This window comes from Sphaerodactylus townsendi, linkage group LG06 (genome assembly GCF_021028975.2).
Source record: "Sphaerodactylus townsendi isolate TG3544 linkage group LG06, MPM_Stown_v2.3, whole genome shotgun sequence".
In the NCBI taxonomy this organism is placed as follows: domain Eukaryota; kingdom Metazoa; phylum Chordata; class Lepidosauria; order Squamata; family Sphaerodactylidae; genus Sphaerodactylus; species Sphaerodactylus townsendi.
In genome coordinates, this window is record NC_059430.1 from 2,753,152 (window position 1) to 2,771,296 (window position 18,145).

The window sequence follows — 18,145 nt, forward strand, 5'->3', positions numbered from 1 at the left end:
CCACTATGCCATGCTGGAGGAGAAGAACAGCTGACCCCCTCTAGCCTGCTGGCCCCCAATCCTCCGAGTTCTAGGTCTTTGAGAGCCAGTCTGGTCCAGGGTTGTACCTGGAACCTGAATCCCCTGGACCCTCACGTCGTCGACAGAAGCCCAGAGAATTTGGCCTAGGAGTGAGCAGAGTCAGCCCTCCAGTGAGCTCAGCTCTGTCCCAGAAGCTCCAGTGCTTGCACGTGCGATCCTGGGGCTGAGGCTGGGACTAAAACCCGGTTCTCCAGATTAGAGTGCACCTGCTCTTAAGCACTACGCCACACTGGCTCAGGTGGGACATGAGGCACTCAAGTGCCCCAAGCCGCAGAGATCCACCCCTGCCACTTAGTTTGCAGCTGGCTCCTGATCTACTCTCCATCATCACCGTTTGGAAACTGCCTTGCGATGCAACGAAGGAATCTGCAGCAACTTCACGGGAGCAGAATTCCTGGGGTTCTTTGAGGACAGCCGTGACAGGTGTAATAAAGCAGTTTCAAGCAGCCACACGTGTTTGGCGAAATGGGCTCTGGAAGAAGCAGCTGGGCAGCTCCCAACCGACACCTTCCTCCCAATGTCGGCTGCTGCAGCGAGATGGAGCAACTTCCAGATGATAGAAAGCCTTAGTGCAGAGCTGACGGCCCCGTCCGCCCGGGCCTCTGATCCTGCGCTGTTGCCTGCAGATGCGTTCCTCCTTGACCCACTGGCTGCAACCCACAATTCCTCTGAACAAAGGACAGCAGAGGAGGGCCCTCAAAACCCAACCCAGAGAGGCAACTTCTCCTCTGGGGTGCTGTGGGGTTTCCGGGCTGTATGGCCGTGTTCCAGTAGCATTTTCTCCCGACGTTTCGGCTGCATCTGTGGCTGGCACGTGCCACAGATGCAGCTACAGAGGCAGGCAAAACATCAGGAGAATGCCTGCTAGAACATCACGGCCACAGCCCTGGAATCCACCTAACACACCCAGTGATTCCGGGCCGTGGAAAGCCTTCTCTGGACAACACATCTACTCTCCTCCTTCATCGCCTTTAGCCCTAAGCTACACCTTGTTCCCTCCTATCTAAACAAACCAGGTTCCTTTATCATGGAGCAGCAGTGGCGTAGGAGGTTAAGAGCTCGTGTATCTAATCTGGAGGAACCGGGTTTGATTCCCCGGCTCTGCGCGCTCTGAGCTGTGGAGAAGCTTATCTAGAATTCAGGTTAGCCTCACGCGCACTCCCACGCCAGCTAGGTGACCCAGGCTGAAATCACAGAATTCTTCTAGTCATGCCTTGAGCTCTCAGCACCACCCACAACCTGACAGGATGTTTGTTGCTTGAGGGGGAAGGAGTGCAAAGAGATTGTCAGCCTTTGAGGAGTCTCCTTGCAGGAGAGAAGGGGATATAAATCCAAACTACTCTCTCCTGCCTCCTGCCTCCTCCTCCTCCTCCTCCCTCCTCCTCCTCCTTCTTCTTCTTCTTCTTCTTCTTCTTCTTCTTCTTCTTCTTCTTCTTCTTCTTCTTCTTCTTCTTTTAGGGTTCCCCACCTAGATCCCTTCTCATGGTTTGTTGTGGTGCCAGATTTCCCACCGCTAGGCAAAGGAAAAGCTCCCACAAATCCAGCTTGGCAACCTACAGAGAAGGACCCCTGCATCCAGCCTCCCTCTGCCGAGGACAGCCCCCCAGACTCGGTCCCTGCCGTTCCAAAGGCTACGGAGCCAACTGGCTCACTGGAGCCACCTGCCGGTGTCTGCCTTCCAAGCACCCCTGGCCTCCTTATGCACACCCAAACACTTAGTGCACATGGAAGGCAGCGAGGGGGAAGTATGGAAAACTGCTCTTGTTTGGGTCCAAAACAGCAGACTAGGTGAGATGCGGACAGTCTGAGAGGTTCCCAAGATGCTCCCTCATAACCCCTCTGCAAACGCCAGTACCTGACAGGGGTCTGCCACCTGAGGCTCTCTCTCCAGATGTTCATGGACTACAATTCCCAATTGGCCATGCTGGCAGGGGCTGATGGGAATTGCAGTCCATGAACATCTGGAGAGCCACAGGTTGCAGACCCCCTGCTCCGGCCAATTCACATGTTGTTTTTGTAATGGGGAAAGCAAATTTCTAGACCCTCAAGCGACTGTGGACAGAGTGTATGAAAATCTGCTGAAAGTGGGAATGGAATTGCCTTTCTCTGCACAGCCTGCTTCCCATCTTCATCCCTCAAGCTTATTGCCTAGTATTGCACTAGATGGGGTCTTCAAACTAGGCTGCAGCTTACCTCCAGATGTTAAGTAGACTACAATTCCCGCATGAGCCTCTACCACTTGTCGAAAGTATGCTGGCAAGGGAGGCTGATGGGGAAGTATGATCCATGAACCGATTGCTGGAGGGCTGCTAACCTGGTGACCCTACTAAAATATAAATCCACAATAAATAAAAATAATAATAATGTATTGTTAAAAGGCTTTCCGGCGGAATCCACTGCAAATAGGTGTATGTAGTTTCCGGGCTGTATGGCTAAATGTTCTAAGCAGACTTTTCATCCCTCTCCTGTGCCAGTTTATGCCATAAATGCTGGGGCTGGCATCTTCAGGAGGATCCTCAGGGTGGCGCCCAGGAAGTTGGGTCACCAGATCCTCTGGAAGATGCCAGCCACGGATGGTACGTGAAGCGGCAGGAGAGAATGTCTGCTAGAACAACGGCCAGTCAACCTGGAAACCACACTGGAGCCTCCTCTGAAAGATGCCAGCCACAGATGCAGAAGCGAAACGTCAGAGATGCTGCTGGGAACATGTAATGGCAGACAGCCCGGAAACCACGCAGATCCTCTGAAGATGCAATACAGATGCAGGCAGAGCGTCAGGAAATTACTTATGGGGCCATTGGGCGAGCTTCACACAGATCCTCTAGAGATACATACAGATGCGAAGCGTCAGGAGAATGCTGCTAGAACACCGCACCCATACAGCCCGGAAACCACACAGCACCTAACAACAACAGCAACAACAGCAACAGCAACAACAACAACAACCACCACCACTACACCAACTAGCTTCCCAAACACAAGTAATGTTTCACATTGGCTTGAGGGCCGAGGGATCTGAAGAACCCATCTTTCTCCCACACATTTCTGCCCGGGAATTAAGATCAAAGGGAGAGGAGTCCTCCTGACCGTTCAGCTAATCAATCAACACAGCCTTTTGGCACAAACTACAGAGACAGGCCTTTTTGGCAGCAGTCTCCAGTGGTTATGGAACAAGCTCCCCAGAGGCGGCATGCCTGGTCCCCTAAGCTGTTGAGTCCGAAAGCTGGAATAAGATTTCACTTGGAATCATGGAATCCATAGAGTTGGAAGAGAGACCCCAAGGGTCACTCAGAGTCCAACTCCTCCTCCTCCCCAAATGCAGTGGGAGACACTCCTGAGCATATTTTTCAGCCAGTCCTCTGTTTAAAAAAACCTCCAAAGGAGAGTCCACCACTCTCCGAGGCAGTGAATTCCATTGTCAAACAGGCCTGACCGTCAGGAAGTCCTTCCTAATGTTTAGGTGGAATCCCTTTTCTTTCCCCTTGCACCCACGACCCCTGGTCCTGGTCTCTGGAGCAGCAGAAAACAAAGCTTGCTCCCTCTTCACATGCACATCCCTTCAAATATCCTAAACAAGGCTGGGCCCCTGCTTCCAGCTTTTGTCAATATCCTTCTTGGAATTGTGTGGTGCCCAGAACTGAACACAGTAACTCTAGGTGAGGTCTGACCAGTGCAGAATAGAGTGGTACAATTACTTCCCTCCATCTAGACCAGGGGTCTTCAAACTATGGCCCTCCAGATGTTTAAAAGCCGGACTACGAAGAGATTCCATCAGCCTCCCACCAGCATGGCCAATGATGGTAGGACTCGCATGGGAATTGTAAGTCTTTTGAACATCTGGAGAATATAATTGAAGACCCCTGATGGGCAATAGACTACTATACCAGTGGTGAAAGACCTTTGGCACCTCCAGATGTTCATGGAGCTACAATTCCCATCAGTCCCTGCCACAGCATGGCCAATTGCTAGTCCATATCATCTGGAGTACCATAGGTTCAGCCACCACTCACTGACACTACAGAGGACTATATTGAGAACTGCATTAAATCAGTCCTAAACTGTGGATCTAAATTTGGGTTTTATGTATTTTTTTGTATACTATTTTATGCATTTTTGTTTATACGGCAAGCCCCTGTGAGCTCTGTAATAAAATGTTGACATCAAAGTCAATCAGCCTGATATTTTCATTCCGGCATGGCTGCGTTACCAGTGACTCTGGTTAATCTTTTTTTTTTAAAATAAAGAAAACGTATCAGGACATTCGCCCAGACACAACACTGCCCGCCCGGGTGCCCCGTCCGCCTCCTGCAGCTGGGATGGACCTGGCCTCCTGGCCACGTCTTTCCATCTCGGGCCCCTGTTGCCCGTGCGACTGTGTGCTGATTGGAAGCCCTGTTTGCCATCAGAGTTTTCTCCCCTGATCAAGAGAAGTGGCTGCGCGTTCACTAGGAAACCGCTGGAGCAGAGGGGTCACTCTTGCAAGACGCAGCTTCTAAACCTCAAAGCTGCTTCGCCGCTCCCATCTTAACTCTTCTAAATGTCTGCTGGGTCTGGAGAAATGTCAGCCACGCAGACAGCCGAAGGGGGCAACCTGGCAGGTGCCCCGTTGGGTCCAGGAGGCCCTGTGAGCACCTGGGGTGTGTGGCTGTCTGCTCAACCCCCTTCCTCTGGAGCAGCAGTGGCGTAGGAGGTTAAGAGCTTGTGTATCTAATCTGGAGGAACCGGGTTTGATTCCCCTCGCTTCTGTCCGCCCTACAGAGCTGTGGAGGCTTCAATCTGGGGAATTCAGATTAGCCTCCGTAAGGGCGCTTCCCACACCTGCATCAGCTAGGTGACCTTCCTTGGGCTAGTCACAGCTGAGTTTCCTTCGAGGCTCTCTCAGCTGCCCACCCACCTCACAGCAGGTGTTTGCTGTGAGGGGGAAGGGCAAGGAGATTGTCAGCCCCTTTGAGTCTCCTGCAGGAGAGAAAGGGGGGATCTAAATCCAAACTCTTCTTCTTCTTTGTTTGCAATGCCCTCTTCTTGCACCTTCACTATTTACCCCAGTCCGGACGTTATTTTTAACCTAGATGTGACAACTTCCATGGGGCCCCCTCGTCATTGGGAAAGGGTTTTTAAACGCCGAGAAGCCTGGGTTCTTGATCGGGGGGGCTGTGGCCGTCCTGACGCTTGAAAAGGCGCAGGGTCGGGTCTTTGTGGCATCTTTAAATCCCTTTAAAACAGCAGCGGCGGAGTCCACAGGCCAGACACACATGAAGATGCTCTAAACCAGTGGTGGCGAACCTTTGGCGCTCCAGATGTTGTGGACTACAGGCATGATAGCCCATCAGTTCCCCTGCCAGCATGGCCAATTGAGAAGCTGCTGCCAGGGGCCATTGGGATGGGCAAGTGTAATCCACAACATCTGGAGTGTGCCAAGGATTATTCCTCCACTGCTCGCTTCAAACCGAATCAGACCCTCAGTCCACCAAGGTCAGTCTTGGCTACTCTGACTGGCAACAGCTCTCCGGGGCCATGCTGGGGATTCCACCTGGCACCTTCCGCACACCAAGCAGAGGCTGCAGTGCCAAGCCATGGCACCTTCCCCGAGGGGGAGCCCTCTCTCCCTCAGGAGTTCCCCCCTCCCCTTACAGCACAGGTGTCAAACTAGCGGCCCTCCAGATGTTGTGGACTACATAATGCTGGCAGGGGATGATGGGAGCTGTGCCTTACAGTCTCCTTTGGCCCCGGAGGGCAGCACCCTCTTCCACCTCAATTGACCCCAAAGGCTAGGGGCGTACTGCCCAGGGGGACACATGGGGCCAAATTTCCCCAGGCTGTGGCCATTTAGTCACGTGGCGGTGGTGGAAAATCGCCCCCTCGCCCCTCCTCCTTTTCCCCGGGTCCATATTTTTTATTTTATTTTATTTTATTTTATTTTTGGATTTGTAGACCGCCCTATCCCCAAGGGGCTCTGGGCAGTGCACAACAACAACAACAACAACATATATACAGTTTATAAATAAACAATGAATTACATTTACTAAAATCCATTAAAACCATTAACAAGAGCGGTCAATACAGTAATAGCAGGCGTCCCATAACCCAATTTATTAAAAAACCTCCCCAAAAGGAGGGAACAGCCGGACTCCTCCCTAGGAGGGTAACACAGGTGTAAACATATTAGAATGGTAAAGGTAAATGAGTAGGGGGGGGGCGCCCTACTCAGGAACTGGTCACTCCAAAGGCCCGGCGGAACAACTCAGTCTTACAGGCTCCTGCAGAACTCACTCAAGGTCCAAGCAGGGTCCGGTGGGATATAGTTGACTTAAACAGGGTGACAGTAGGCATAGGGAGGTTAAGAGCTTGTGTATCTAATCTGGAGGAACCGGGTTTGATTCCCCGCTCTGCCGCCTGAGCTGTGGAGGCTTATCTGGGGAATTCCAGATTAGCCTGTGCACTCCCACACACGCCAGCTGGGGTGACTCTTGGGCTAGTCAGCCACAGCTTCTCGGAGCTCTCTCAGCCCCCACCCAGCCTGTAGAGAGGGTGTTTGTTGTGAAGTGGGAGGGGAAGGTAGGCAGATTGTCGTGCAGCTTGCTTTGAGTCTCCATGCAGGAGAGAAAAGGGGATATAAATCCAAACTCTTCTTTTTTCTTCTTCTTCTTTCTCTGGACAGCAGCTGCAAAGTTACTACATGCCCGTGGTGAATCCCATGGCACTCCAGATGTTCATGGACTACAATTCCCATCAGCCCCTGCCCATGCTGGCAGGGGCTGATGGGAATTGTAGTCCATGAACATCTGGAGTGCCATAGGTTCGCCACCACTGCCCTACAGTGCTACACCAGCAGGGACTCTTGGGGGTTTCAGCCAAACGGAGTCCTTTGTCATCACCTCCTGTCTGGTCCTTCTGAACTGGAGATGCCCGGAACAGAACCTGGTACCTTCAGCACATCTAGCAGATGCTTTGCCACTGAGCTGCACCTCCTCCTCTTCTCCCACTGCAACACCCCTTCCCCCTACCAGCCCACCTCCTTGAAACCGGTGCCTTCTCATGCCTCTCCTCTCCGCTCACGTCTCCGCCTTGCTAGCGTAGCTGGAGCTATGGCTGTAACCGGCTACTAGGCAGCATCCCTGTTTTGGCTCTTGCCCAACAGTGTAGGCACTCCACCCAGGGCCCAGACCCCCCACCCCACTCCCAGACAAGAGAGGCACTAGGCAGCCGCCCTCACCTCTCGCCTCCACACGCCTGCTGTGCCGCTTTCCAGGATGCTGGCCGCCTCCCCTGCCTGTGACCTACATTCAGTGTTCCTAGATGGATCCCCGAGCGCTCCGTGGGTGCATTTCAGGAGGCTCTAGAGGGGGTAGTCAGAACCAGTGGCCCACAAGTGGCACCTGGGCCAAGTTCTCGGCAAAAAAATATTTAAAGCTCAGTGGGCTGATACCACTCCTACAGTTGCCTTATGCCAGTGATGGCGAACCTATGGCACGGGTGCCAGGTGGCACCTTCAGAAACCCTCTCTGTGGGCACGACAAACAGAGTCAGCTTGCACACACACACATCTAAGCTGGCCTGGGCTGCTGGGCTCGATTATTAGCATTAAACCTAAGATTCTTAGCATTAAACCTAGTTTTGGAGAAGCAGTGTAGATAACCCTGTTTTTCATGTAAAGAACTAAAGCGCGATCCTTTACCTGGGAGTAAGCTCGGTTTCTGGCAATGGGAGGCTTGCTTGGGTGGTATCTCCTAGGGTAGTGATTCATGCCCCATTAGGAAGAGTTCCACCCGTTGCTTCAAAGCAAAGCCACCAACTACCACCAAGCTTCACGCCGTCTCCGAAACATTTTTTCTACACTAAAATTATAAGTATTCAGGTTAAATTGCTGGGTTGGCACTTTGCGATAAATAAGTGGGTTTTGGGTTGCAATTTGGGCACTCGGTCTCAAAAAGGTTCGCCATCACTGCCTTATGCTGAACAGGTATATCAAGGGACAAACAAACCCAAATCACAACGCAATGGCTGTTAAGTACAGATAGAGCAGAGGTGTCCAACTCTGGCACTCCAGATATTCATGGACTACAATGTTCATGGACTACAATTCCCATCCCATGGGAATTGTAGTCCATGAACATCTGGAGCACCAGAGTTGGACACCCCTGAAGCAGAGCATGTGAGTGGATTAATGATATTTAATCACATGCAATTTTTATAGATTATGAAGATACTGTTCCTAGATTGCTGTGGACAGAACAGTGTGCATTATTTACGGATAAAGTGGAAAACATGATCCACGGAACAGGAAATAATCGGGATACTTGTCTATAGGTGCGAACCTGGATGAATGTAGGAACCTAATACTCACTGGCGTAATGCCCATTGGGCAAGGTGGGCAGCTGCCCAGGGCATCACCTTGTGGGGGGCATCAAAATGCTGGGTTCGTTTTGGGGTATTTTTAGTGGTTTTCCATTTTTGGCCTGCAGGGGGCGCAGTTTTTAGGCTAGCGCAGGGGTAGGGAACCTGCGGCTCTCCAGATGTTCAGGAACTACAATTCCCATCAGCCCCTACCAGCATGGCCAATTGGCCATGCTGATGACAGAGGCTGAAGGGAATCGTAGTTCCTGAACATCTGGAGGCATGAGTTCCCCTACCCCTGGGCTGGCTGACTCAGAATTTCAGCGATATCATCAGGAAACTGTCCTTATGATGCACCCCCCAAGTTTGGTGGAGGTTTGGGTCTCAGGGAGTCCAAAGTTATGGACTCCCCAGTTGGGAGTCTTATCCCCCATGGTTTCCAATAGAGACTAATAGGAGATGGGAGCTACAGTGCCTTGCAGGGTCCATAACTTTGGCACAGCTGAACCAAACTGTGCACGCAAACCTGGCGGGTATCACTAGGGAAGTTCCTGATGAGAGGACCCTGAAAGTTTTGAGGACTGTGCCTCTCAGAAATGTGTGTTCCCCAGCCTGCAACCCCCCATTGACAAAGCAATGCAGAAAAATCTCAATGCAGAACAAAAATTCTTGGGCAAATTTTTTGGGATGTTCTTGCAGAGAGGGCATTCTTGGACTGTATCAATCAGCCAAAATTTCAGGGTATCATCTTGAGATACTGGTAATGATGGCACCCCAAAGTCTCTGTTTAGTGCAGTTTAGTTCAGGGGTCCAAAGTTATGGACCCTCAAAGGAGTAGCCTCTCCATCTTCCTTAGCAAAAGAATGGGGGGATGGGGACACTCCCCTTTGAGGGTCCATAGGGTCAGTTGGACCCCTAAACCAAACTGCACCAAACTCTTTAAGGAGTACCATAGAGACAGATTTCAGATGATACCCTTGGAAATTTTGGTCTCCCTCCCATCCAAAATGCAATGCCCCCTGCAGGCACAACTGGCCCAATGTCCCTGGTGCAAAAAAAAAAATTGAGTAGAGTGGTGGAGTGGCTGTACCCAGCCAGGGGGGGGCATCCAACTCAGGTTTTGCCCAGGGCTACAGTTTGCCCAGGGCTGCCTCATTACGCCCCTGCTAATACTACACTTTTTGTGACTTGAAAAACACACTTTGTGGTTGTTTCTTGAAGTCCTGCTTATTATCCAATTTATGGACTTATACAGTTTTGCCTTCCACATTGTGACTTTCCCCACTGCGGTTTTGATATATCGTGGGTCGGCATAAGAAATTAAATGGGAATTTGGCGGGAGTTTTGCAGATGACACGTGAAGGCCAACAGACGACACAGAAAAAGTTTATAAATTCAGAAATGCATACAATATATGTATAGTATGATGTCATATCAACATATTTTATCTTTTGATACCATAAATATACACAATTTCATTTTTAAATGAGATGTGATATTCATTGTTTTAAATGCTGTTGTTGTTTCAGTTTTGTTGTTCACTGACCCAAGCTTAAAAACAAATAATCCCACTAGTGTGGAAGGGATAACTGTGATGTGTATGTCTAACACTTGGACGTCTAACATTTGCACTAAACATAGAATCATAGAGTTGGAAGAGACCCCCAAGGGCCATCCAGTCCAACCCCCTGCCATGCAGGAACACACAATCAAAGCACTCCTGACAGACGGCCACCCAGCCTCTTCTTTCTTTAAAACCTCTTACAGAAGGAGACTCCCACCACCACCCTGAGGTCATGCATTCCCACTGGTCGGAACAGCCCCTGGACGGGTCAGGGAAGTTCCTCCTAATGTTTAGGTGGAATCTCTTTTCCTTCACCTTGAACCCATGACGCCTGGCTCTGCCTCTGGAGCCACAGAAAACAAGCTTGCTCCCTCACCAACATGACATCCCTTCAAATATCTAAGCATGGGTATCATGTCGCCTCTTAACCTTCTCTTCACCAAACATGTTTACATGGACGCTCTTTGTTAATATTAAATATATGTGAGATTGAACACACTCCTTGGATCTTTGCTTACAGCTACTGCATAGAGATTTGGGCTTGTTTGTCCCCTGATATTTATATATAGTAGTAGTAGTAGTAGTAGTAGTAGTAGTAGTAGTAGTAGTAGTAGTAGTAGAAGAAGAAGAAGAAGAGGAGGAGGAGGAGGAGTTTGGATTGATATCCGCCCTTTCTCTCCTGCAGGAGACTCAAAGGGGCTGACAATCTCCTTGCCCTTCCCCCCTCTCAACAAACACCCTGTGAGGTGAAGTGAGGGCTGGAGAGAGCTCTGAGAAGCTGTGACTAGTTTCCTCCAAGGTCACTTCAAAGGCTGGCGGCGTCTGTGGGAGTGCCCAGGCTAATCTGAATTCCCCAGAGAAGCCTCCACAGCTCAGGTGGCAGAGCGGGGAATCAAACCCGGTTCCTCCAGATTAGATACACGAGCTCTTAACCTCCTACGCCACTGCTGCACTATACTTCTGTTTCTGTTTTTCTTGCTGTCAATTCTTATTATGTTGAACAGACCCCCCAAGATTGTCCAGTCTGGACGGTCTACTGAGATGGGCAGCAACTTTCCAGGTCTCTGAACAAGGTCTTTCACATCACCTGACCTTTCACCTGGAGAAGGTGTGGCTTGAACCTGGGATTTCCTGCACCCAACGCAGGTGTTCTTCCTCTGAGCCACACCCTCTCCCCCAGTCTGATTCCGACCACCACAGCATGGCTGCTAAACGTTCCCAGAAACACAAGTTGTACAGTGCACCAGATCACCTGCAGTACCAGTTCCTACAGGTATAGCATTTTACCTGCATGCACACATGGGAGAAAAATGTCCACCCTGACTCCGAGAGCAACAGGGGCTTTGTAAGAGCCTAAAGGCATAACAAGGTGGGTTTAGGATCATGCAAACGCATCCTTAAAAAGGTCTGGATGACACACAAAGGCCTTGCTGGATCCCACCACGGTTCACCGAGTTCAGCATTCGGTTTGCTGGTCAGATGGAAGCCCACAAATTCAGGAAGCCACCCGGCCCCACAGCTTTCGATGCTCAGCTCTACTGGAATATGGAACATCCACTTAACTGTGGGGGCTGCCGGCTACCAGCTCCTTGCTCCAAGACAACAGACTGTTCCCAGGAGGTTACGTGCCCCCCGCCCCCCCCATGTGCGCAACTCCTGTTTTACTAGGGTTTTGTGGGTTTTCCGGGTTGTATGGCCGTGTTCCAGTAGTATTTTCTCCTGACGTTTCACCTGCATCTGTGGAGAGAATAAAAGCATGCTGGGAAAACACGTCGCATATCAACTGAAAACCTTAATAACACCCCAGTGATTCCGGCCATGAAAGCCTTTGACAATACAATTCCTGTTTCAGCGCTCCCAAAGCAGAAAACATGTAAGGGTCTCTTTGCAAGCAGAAAAAGTCACAAAGACACTGACAAGCACACACCCGACCCCTCAGGCACTGGCCAAACGGGAGGGAGAAAACTGTCCCAATCTCAGGTGTCTAATTCCATAAGGACCTCAAAACCTCACACGCAGCTTAGCAGAGAGAGAAGAGAGTTTTTGGATTTATATCCCCTTCTCTCCTGCAGGAGAGCTCAAAGGGCTGGACAATCTCCTTGCCCTTCCCCCCTCACAACAAACACCCTGTGAGGTGGGTGGGGCTGAGAGAGCTCCGAGAAGCTGTGGGACTAGCCAAGAGTCACCCAGCTGGCGTGTGTGGGAGTGCACAGGCTAATCTGGAACTCCCCAGATGCTCGCCTCCACAGCTCAGGGCGGCCAGGAGCTGGGAATCCAACCCGGTTCCTCCAGATTAGATACACGAGCTCTTAACCTCCTACGCCACTGCTGTTCCACCCCAGATGCAGCTCCCTGCCGGAACTCTTTTTTTGGGGACCATGGGGGACTTTGGAAAGAGTCTATGAACTGCTGCAGATTGCAGCCCCCCCTCCCCCACCAAAGTGCAGCAGAACCTCCCATGACCCCCCCCCCACCTATCCACCCGCCAGAGCTCCAGGGCCCTGTACACAACTCAGTGTCTGTCACAGAGACACACCCTCCTCTGAACTGAGCAGCAGTGGCATAGTGGTTAAGAGCAGGTGCACTCTAATCTGGAGGACCTGGGTTGGATACCCCCACCGCCTGAGCTGTGGAGGCTTCTCTGGGGAATTCAGATTAGCCTGTACACTCCCACACACGCCAGCTGGGTGACCTTGGGCTAGTCACAGCTTCTCGGAGCTCTCTCAGCCCCACCCACCTCATAGGGTGTTTGTTGTGGGGGGGAAGGGCAAGGAGATTGTCAGCCCCTTTGAGTCTCCTGCAGGAGAGAAAGGGGGATATAAATCCAACTCTTCTTCTTCTTCTACAGATCACCACACACATAAAGAGCAGGGCTCCTGGGCCAACAGCATCACTAGCCACTCTTTACAGCAGGGGGTGGGGAGGAGGAAACCATCCAGGTGAGTGGGGGCTTCACAGAGAGCCAGGGAAAGCCCCCTCCCCTGCAAGCAGGAGCCAAGCACCGCATATGCCCCCAGGAAACCTCTGGCTTTTGCCTCGAACTCCTCTGACTCCACATCCTTTCCAAGCCAGAGATTGACTAACACTGGCCAGTGGCTCACTGCTCAAGGTCTCCATCCTGGGCTGAACCTCGTCCGAATGCCCTCCACACTTCCTGAACCAGAATCCCATAAGAACATAAGAACAAGCCTGCTAGATCACAACCAGAGTCCATCTAGTCCAGCTCTCTGCTACTCACAGTGGCCCACCAGGTGCCTTTGGGAGCTCACAGGCAGGATGGGAAAGCAATGGCCTTCTGCTGCTGCTGCTGCCCCCGAGCACCTGGTCTGCTAAGGCATTTGCAATCTGAGATCAAGGAGGGTCAAGATTGGGAGCCATAGATCGACTTCTCCTCCATAAATCTGTCCAAGCCCCTTTTAAATCTATCCAGGTTAGTGGCCATCACCACCTCCTGTGGCAGCATATTCCAAACACCAATCTGCCGCGTTGCGTGAAGAAGTGTTTCCTTTTATTAGTCCTAATTCTTCCCCCCAGCATTTTCAATGGATGCCCCCTAGTTCTAGTATTGTGAGAAAGAGAAAAAATGTCTCTCTGTCCACATTTTCTACCCCATGCATAATTTTATAGACTTCAATCATATCCCCCCTCAGACGTCTCCTCTCCAAACTAAAGAGTCCCAAACGCTGCAGCCTCTCCTCATAAGGATAGTGCTCCCATCCTGCAATCAACCTCGTGGCCCTTCTCTGCACTTTTTCCATCTCTTCGATATCCTTTTTGAGATGTGGCAACCAGAACTGGACACAGGACTCCAAGTGCGGTCGCACCACGGCTTTATATAAGGGCATGACAATCCTTGCAGTTTTATGATCAGCTCCTTTCCTAATTATCCCCAGCATAGAGTTTGCCTTTTTCACAGCTGCCGTGCATTGAGTTGACATTCCCATGGAACTTTGGGTATAGGATGGGGGGGTGGGGGGTGGCTAGAGCTGCTCAGCAGGCAGGCAAATGTGCTCCCCCCCCACACACAAACATGGGAAGAAGACGCTGGCCTGTTATTACACAATCCCTTCCAGGGCCATGGGAATTAGGAGCCAGGGAAAATTAAAGGCCTAGTTCTGCCCACAGTTCTGGGCCCTCGGAAGGGTGGGGCTGGGTCGGTCCCAACAATTCCACCTCCATATATCCTGCCCACCTGCTGAATGGATTCCTTCAAGCTTAACCAGGCGGGAGGCTGTTGGCGACCCCATTTCCCTCAACCACTTTTGTTGGGGGTCAGGGGCTCATGTTCACAGGTGTTTTGTGAGAGATGGAGGTGTTTTGTGAGAGATGATGCTGACATTTGTTTGGTGAATGTTTTGCTGGGGGTGATTTGTGAGAGATTTACATGCTTCATACCCACTTGCACTGGCTTGGAGCTGTTTCTCAGGCTAACAACCTCACGATGTAGGTTGTTGTGATTAGAAATTAGGAAAGAGTTGGTGGGGAGAGAGCCATGTATGCCTTTTGATGGGAGTGGGAGGTGTTTTGTGAGCTGGCGCAAAAAATCATTGTTTGGTCATGGTGGGAGGAATTTGGCCACCCATCGCCAGGCCGGGGGGAGGCATGAAGTTAGAGTGTTGTCCCGGAGGCCAGTTTGCCTAGGTATGCCCCTGGCCTGCACACATTCCAAGGCTGGGCAGTCCTTTTCTCATCTGCCTCATGATACGCCCCCAACTCCTCTGAAGGCCACCCTGGACGGGCCAGTCCAAGCACGGTTGTCTTCCTCTCTCTCTGCTTCCCAGATCCTTCCCGAGCAGCACCTTCCATCCCTCCCAGGCAGTGCCTCTATATCAGCCCCTGCAACATGGGGACAAACACTGGCCTACCTTGCAGGGCTGTTTACCACATTACAGACGCTTGCAATGTGGTCTGCTGGCTGCCACTCACAGCAAAACTCAGCCTGGACCACTCTGTCTCTCTCAGCCTGACCTACTGTACAGGGTTGTTGTGAGGCTGCAATGAGGGATGCGCACCAGCTTCCTTGGTGGGTGGGTGGGACAAAAATGTTCCAGGAAGAGCTCTGCCCACCAGCCCCAAAGGAAGAGGCTCCGGCAGAGGTTGAGGTGAGTCCCCAGGCGGAGGCAGCAGGTCAACGCCCCGTGGGGTGCTGGGCAAGACCCCCCCCCTGGCTTCTATGCTCAACTGAGCACACACCTGTTTGCCCAGAGGAGTAGTCCCCCACACAGCCAACATGCTACGCTGGCTTCCTTCCTTCTCCAGGTGGGGGGCACACCTTGAACCAGCTTCTTAGCACAGCTGATAGGTTGCAGGATGGAGCCCTGAGGTGGGGGGGGGGGTTAATATTGACATATATGCCCAGTGGACATCCCCCCCCCAAATCCCTCCACCCATCTCTTCTCTTCTCTTCCCCCCCCCCACACATCTGTAGCATCGCTTGTTCGGCTGCCTCCCTGGGGGGGGGAGTTTCAACTCCCACCTGCTGCTCTGTACATTTCAGCAAGCCCTGCAAAGGGGAAAAAGTGGGGGGGGGGCAGCCCCAGCCCTGTGTGCAACACAAACCCCCCCCCCCAGTATCACACGGCCATCCTCTCCCCCCCCCCCGCAGATGCCCCCTCAAGCCTGGCTCTGCAAGATCTCTGCATTCACCGCCTCTGGTGCAAGAGAAATTGCAGACCCAGAAAGCGCTGGGGAGAAGCGAGTTCGGAGCGCCCCCCCCCTCCACGTACGGGCAACTCCCAGGAGGAGGAGGAGGAGGGGGGGGGCAAGCAGGCAAACCCCCCAAGGCTGAGCCGCTTCCCCCCTCCCCGTCCAGCTCCATGCAAAGTTGACTGAAGAGTAGGGGGGTCCCTCCAGCCCCACGGAACAGGGAGCCTGCAGCCAGCTTCACGAGGCGGTTACAACGGAGAGGGCTCCCCACAGATCTGCACGGCACGGCACCCCCTCCCCCCAGGTCCTTCCAAGACCCCCAAAAACAAGACTCCAGGGAGCCCCCGTGGGAGGAGCACTGCCACAGCGCAGCAGAAGAGAAAAGAGCGCGCCCCGAGCCCCACCTTGCAGCACCGGACGCCCCCCCCAAAGCCCCGCGGCCCCGCAAAGCCCACCCCCACACAGGCACGACCCCAGGTCGCTGGGAGCACCGCCCCCAGCCCCCAAGCCAGAGACCCTTCCCGAGATTCCCAGCGCTCTCCCACAATTTTCCCTTCCAGAGACTCCTGCAGAGGCACGCGTGCAGCCTCCCGAAGGCCCTTGCTGCTGCTTCCCTTTGGTTCTGCGGGAGTGGCTTTGGCGAGGGCGCGGGGGTCGGCCGGGCCCCATTCCGCCCCCCCCCCCGGTGCCGCCTCTTGCAAGGTGGGCCAGCTGCCCCAGGTCAGCAGGTGTGCTGGAGAGCCCCCCCCCGGCCTGTCCCGCCCCACCCCCACCCGCGGGGAACCCACCAGGAGGGAACCCCACGAGCCCAGGGCGCACGGCCCCTCTCGCCTGCGGAGCAAAGGAGTTGGGGGGGGGGGGGCTCTGCGGGGCGAAGAGGCTGCTGGCCGGGGGAGGGGGGAGGCAGAGGCACCCCCCGGGCGTGTGTGCGTGTGGGGCGCGCGGCCCCGATCCCCACCCCCGGAGGCCACAGGCGCCGCCAAACTTTGGCCAGCCGTTCCGCAGGCGCAAGGAACTCCGGAGGGTCCCTCTCCATCTGGCCGCGGAGGTTGGCGGGGGGGGGGGAGAGAGAAGGCGCCCGGGCCCCGCAGCGTCAGACCCCTCCCGCCCCCCCCCCAGCCCCCCCCCCCCCGGGCCCGGGATCGCCGCACTCACCGTCTGCTGCAGGTCGGGGATGCCGATGCGCACGACCAGGGCGTGGGGCGCCGGCTGGTCCATCCGCCCGGGCGGGGAGGCTGGCGGGGCGCTGCCGGCGGCGGCGGGGGGCTTGATGGTCTCATACAGGGGGGCCTCGTCCTTGGGGCTGCCCTCGCGGCTCTCCCCCCCGGGCTGCCCGTTCAGCAGGCAGGGAGCCGCCAACGGGGGCTGCTCGGCGCCGTCCGCTGCCTCCGCCTCCTCCTCTTCCTCCTCCTCCTCCGTCGCCGCCTCGTCGCCCTCCTCCTCCTCCTCCTCCTCCTCCTCCTGCTCCTCTTCCTCCTCCTCGCGAGGCCGCCGCCGCTCGGCTTTCTCGGGCTCCCAGCGCGGCTGCGGCTGCGGCGGCGGCTGCTCGGGCGGCTCATGGTTGCTGCTGGCCGGACTGCGAGGCATGCTCCGTGCGCCCGGGGAGGGGGCGAGCCGGCGGAGGGGCGGGCGGCGGGCGGGCGGCGGAGAGGGGGCGCGGGGCGGGGGGGGGGGGGGGGGAAGAGCCAGGGGGGGACCAGAAGGGAGGGGAGGAAAGAGAGAGAGAGGGAGAGAAAAAGAAAAACTGATCAGGACCACAGCCACGGATCAGGGCCACCCCCTCCCCAACCCCCTGGCCAGCCCTGTCCTCCTTTGGGACACTGCTGGGACCATAAAGCCAGCCACAGGTGGCTCCACTCTCTGGAGTCCTGTTTAAAGCTGAAAGAGAACAGCGGTGCATGCGCAGAGTGTTCTGCCCATGCTCTCTGCCCTCTTGTCCTGCAGCAGACCCAGGGCACCGGCGCCAGTCTCTAGGGTCAACGCCTGCCCTCTGGGGCCCCTTCCCTCCAGCTCCACCTCCTTTCTGGCCACCGGAGAGGCCACCTCTTGCCCAGGCCTGCACGAGTGAGATGCCCTCAGGTGGGCCTCTGTCCCAGACCAGCAGCACCCCAGTTCACAGCTCCCCCTCCCCCCGGTCATTCAGGGCAGCCCCTCCCTGCCTGTTGGCATCCACGGGCCAGGCATTCCAGAGGCCACCCCGGGAGCTCAGGAAGTGACGCCACCCAGAGGAGGAAACTCTCTTCTTAATCACCTGGAGTCAAGGTGCACAGGGACACCTTAAGCTGGCCTTGGCTCCACACCAACTGAGCTGTCACCCTGTCCTCCAAGGCATCCTGGGAGCTGTAGTCTGGCAAAGGTGCTGAGCACTCCCCCACCCCCACCCCAGAGAGATTGTTAGCCCCTTTCACATCACTGCAATTCCTGGGGGGTCCCCAAGGAAAAGGGAGGGGCTATAAAGCCCATTCAGGTCAAAGGTGCGGAGTTGCACTTAGCGCGACAGGCTGCCGAGTCCCCTTCCCC

General features: G+C 54.2%; 1 protein-coding gene across 1 annotated transcript in view; it reads right to left on the reverse strand.

Annotated features, from left to right (window-relative positions):
* LOC125434606 overlaps positions 1-17,243 on the reverse strand; it is a 100,098-nt gene extending 82,855 nt beyond the window's left edge. The window contains exon 1 of the mRNA XM_048500139.1: positions 16,781-17,243. Within this exon, the coding sequence (XP_048356096.1) occupies positions 16,781-17,212 (432 nt within the window). The 5' untranslated portion in view covers positions 17,213-17,243. The remainder of the gene's footprint in view (positions 1-16,780) is intronic.
* Positions 17,244-18,145: the final 902 nt, after the last annotated feature.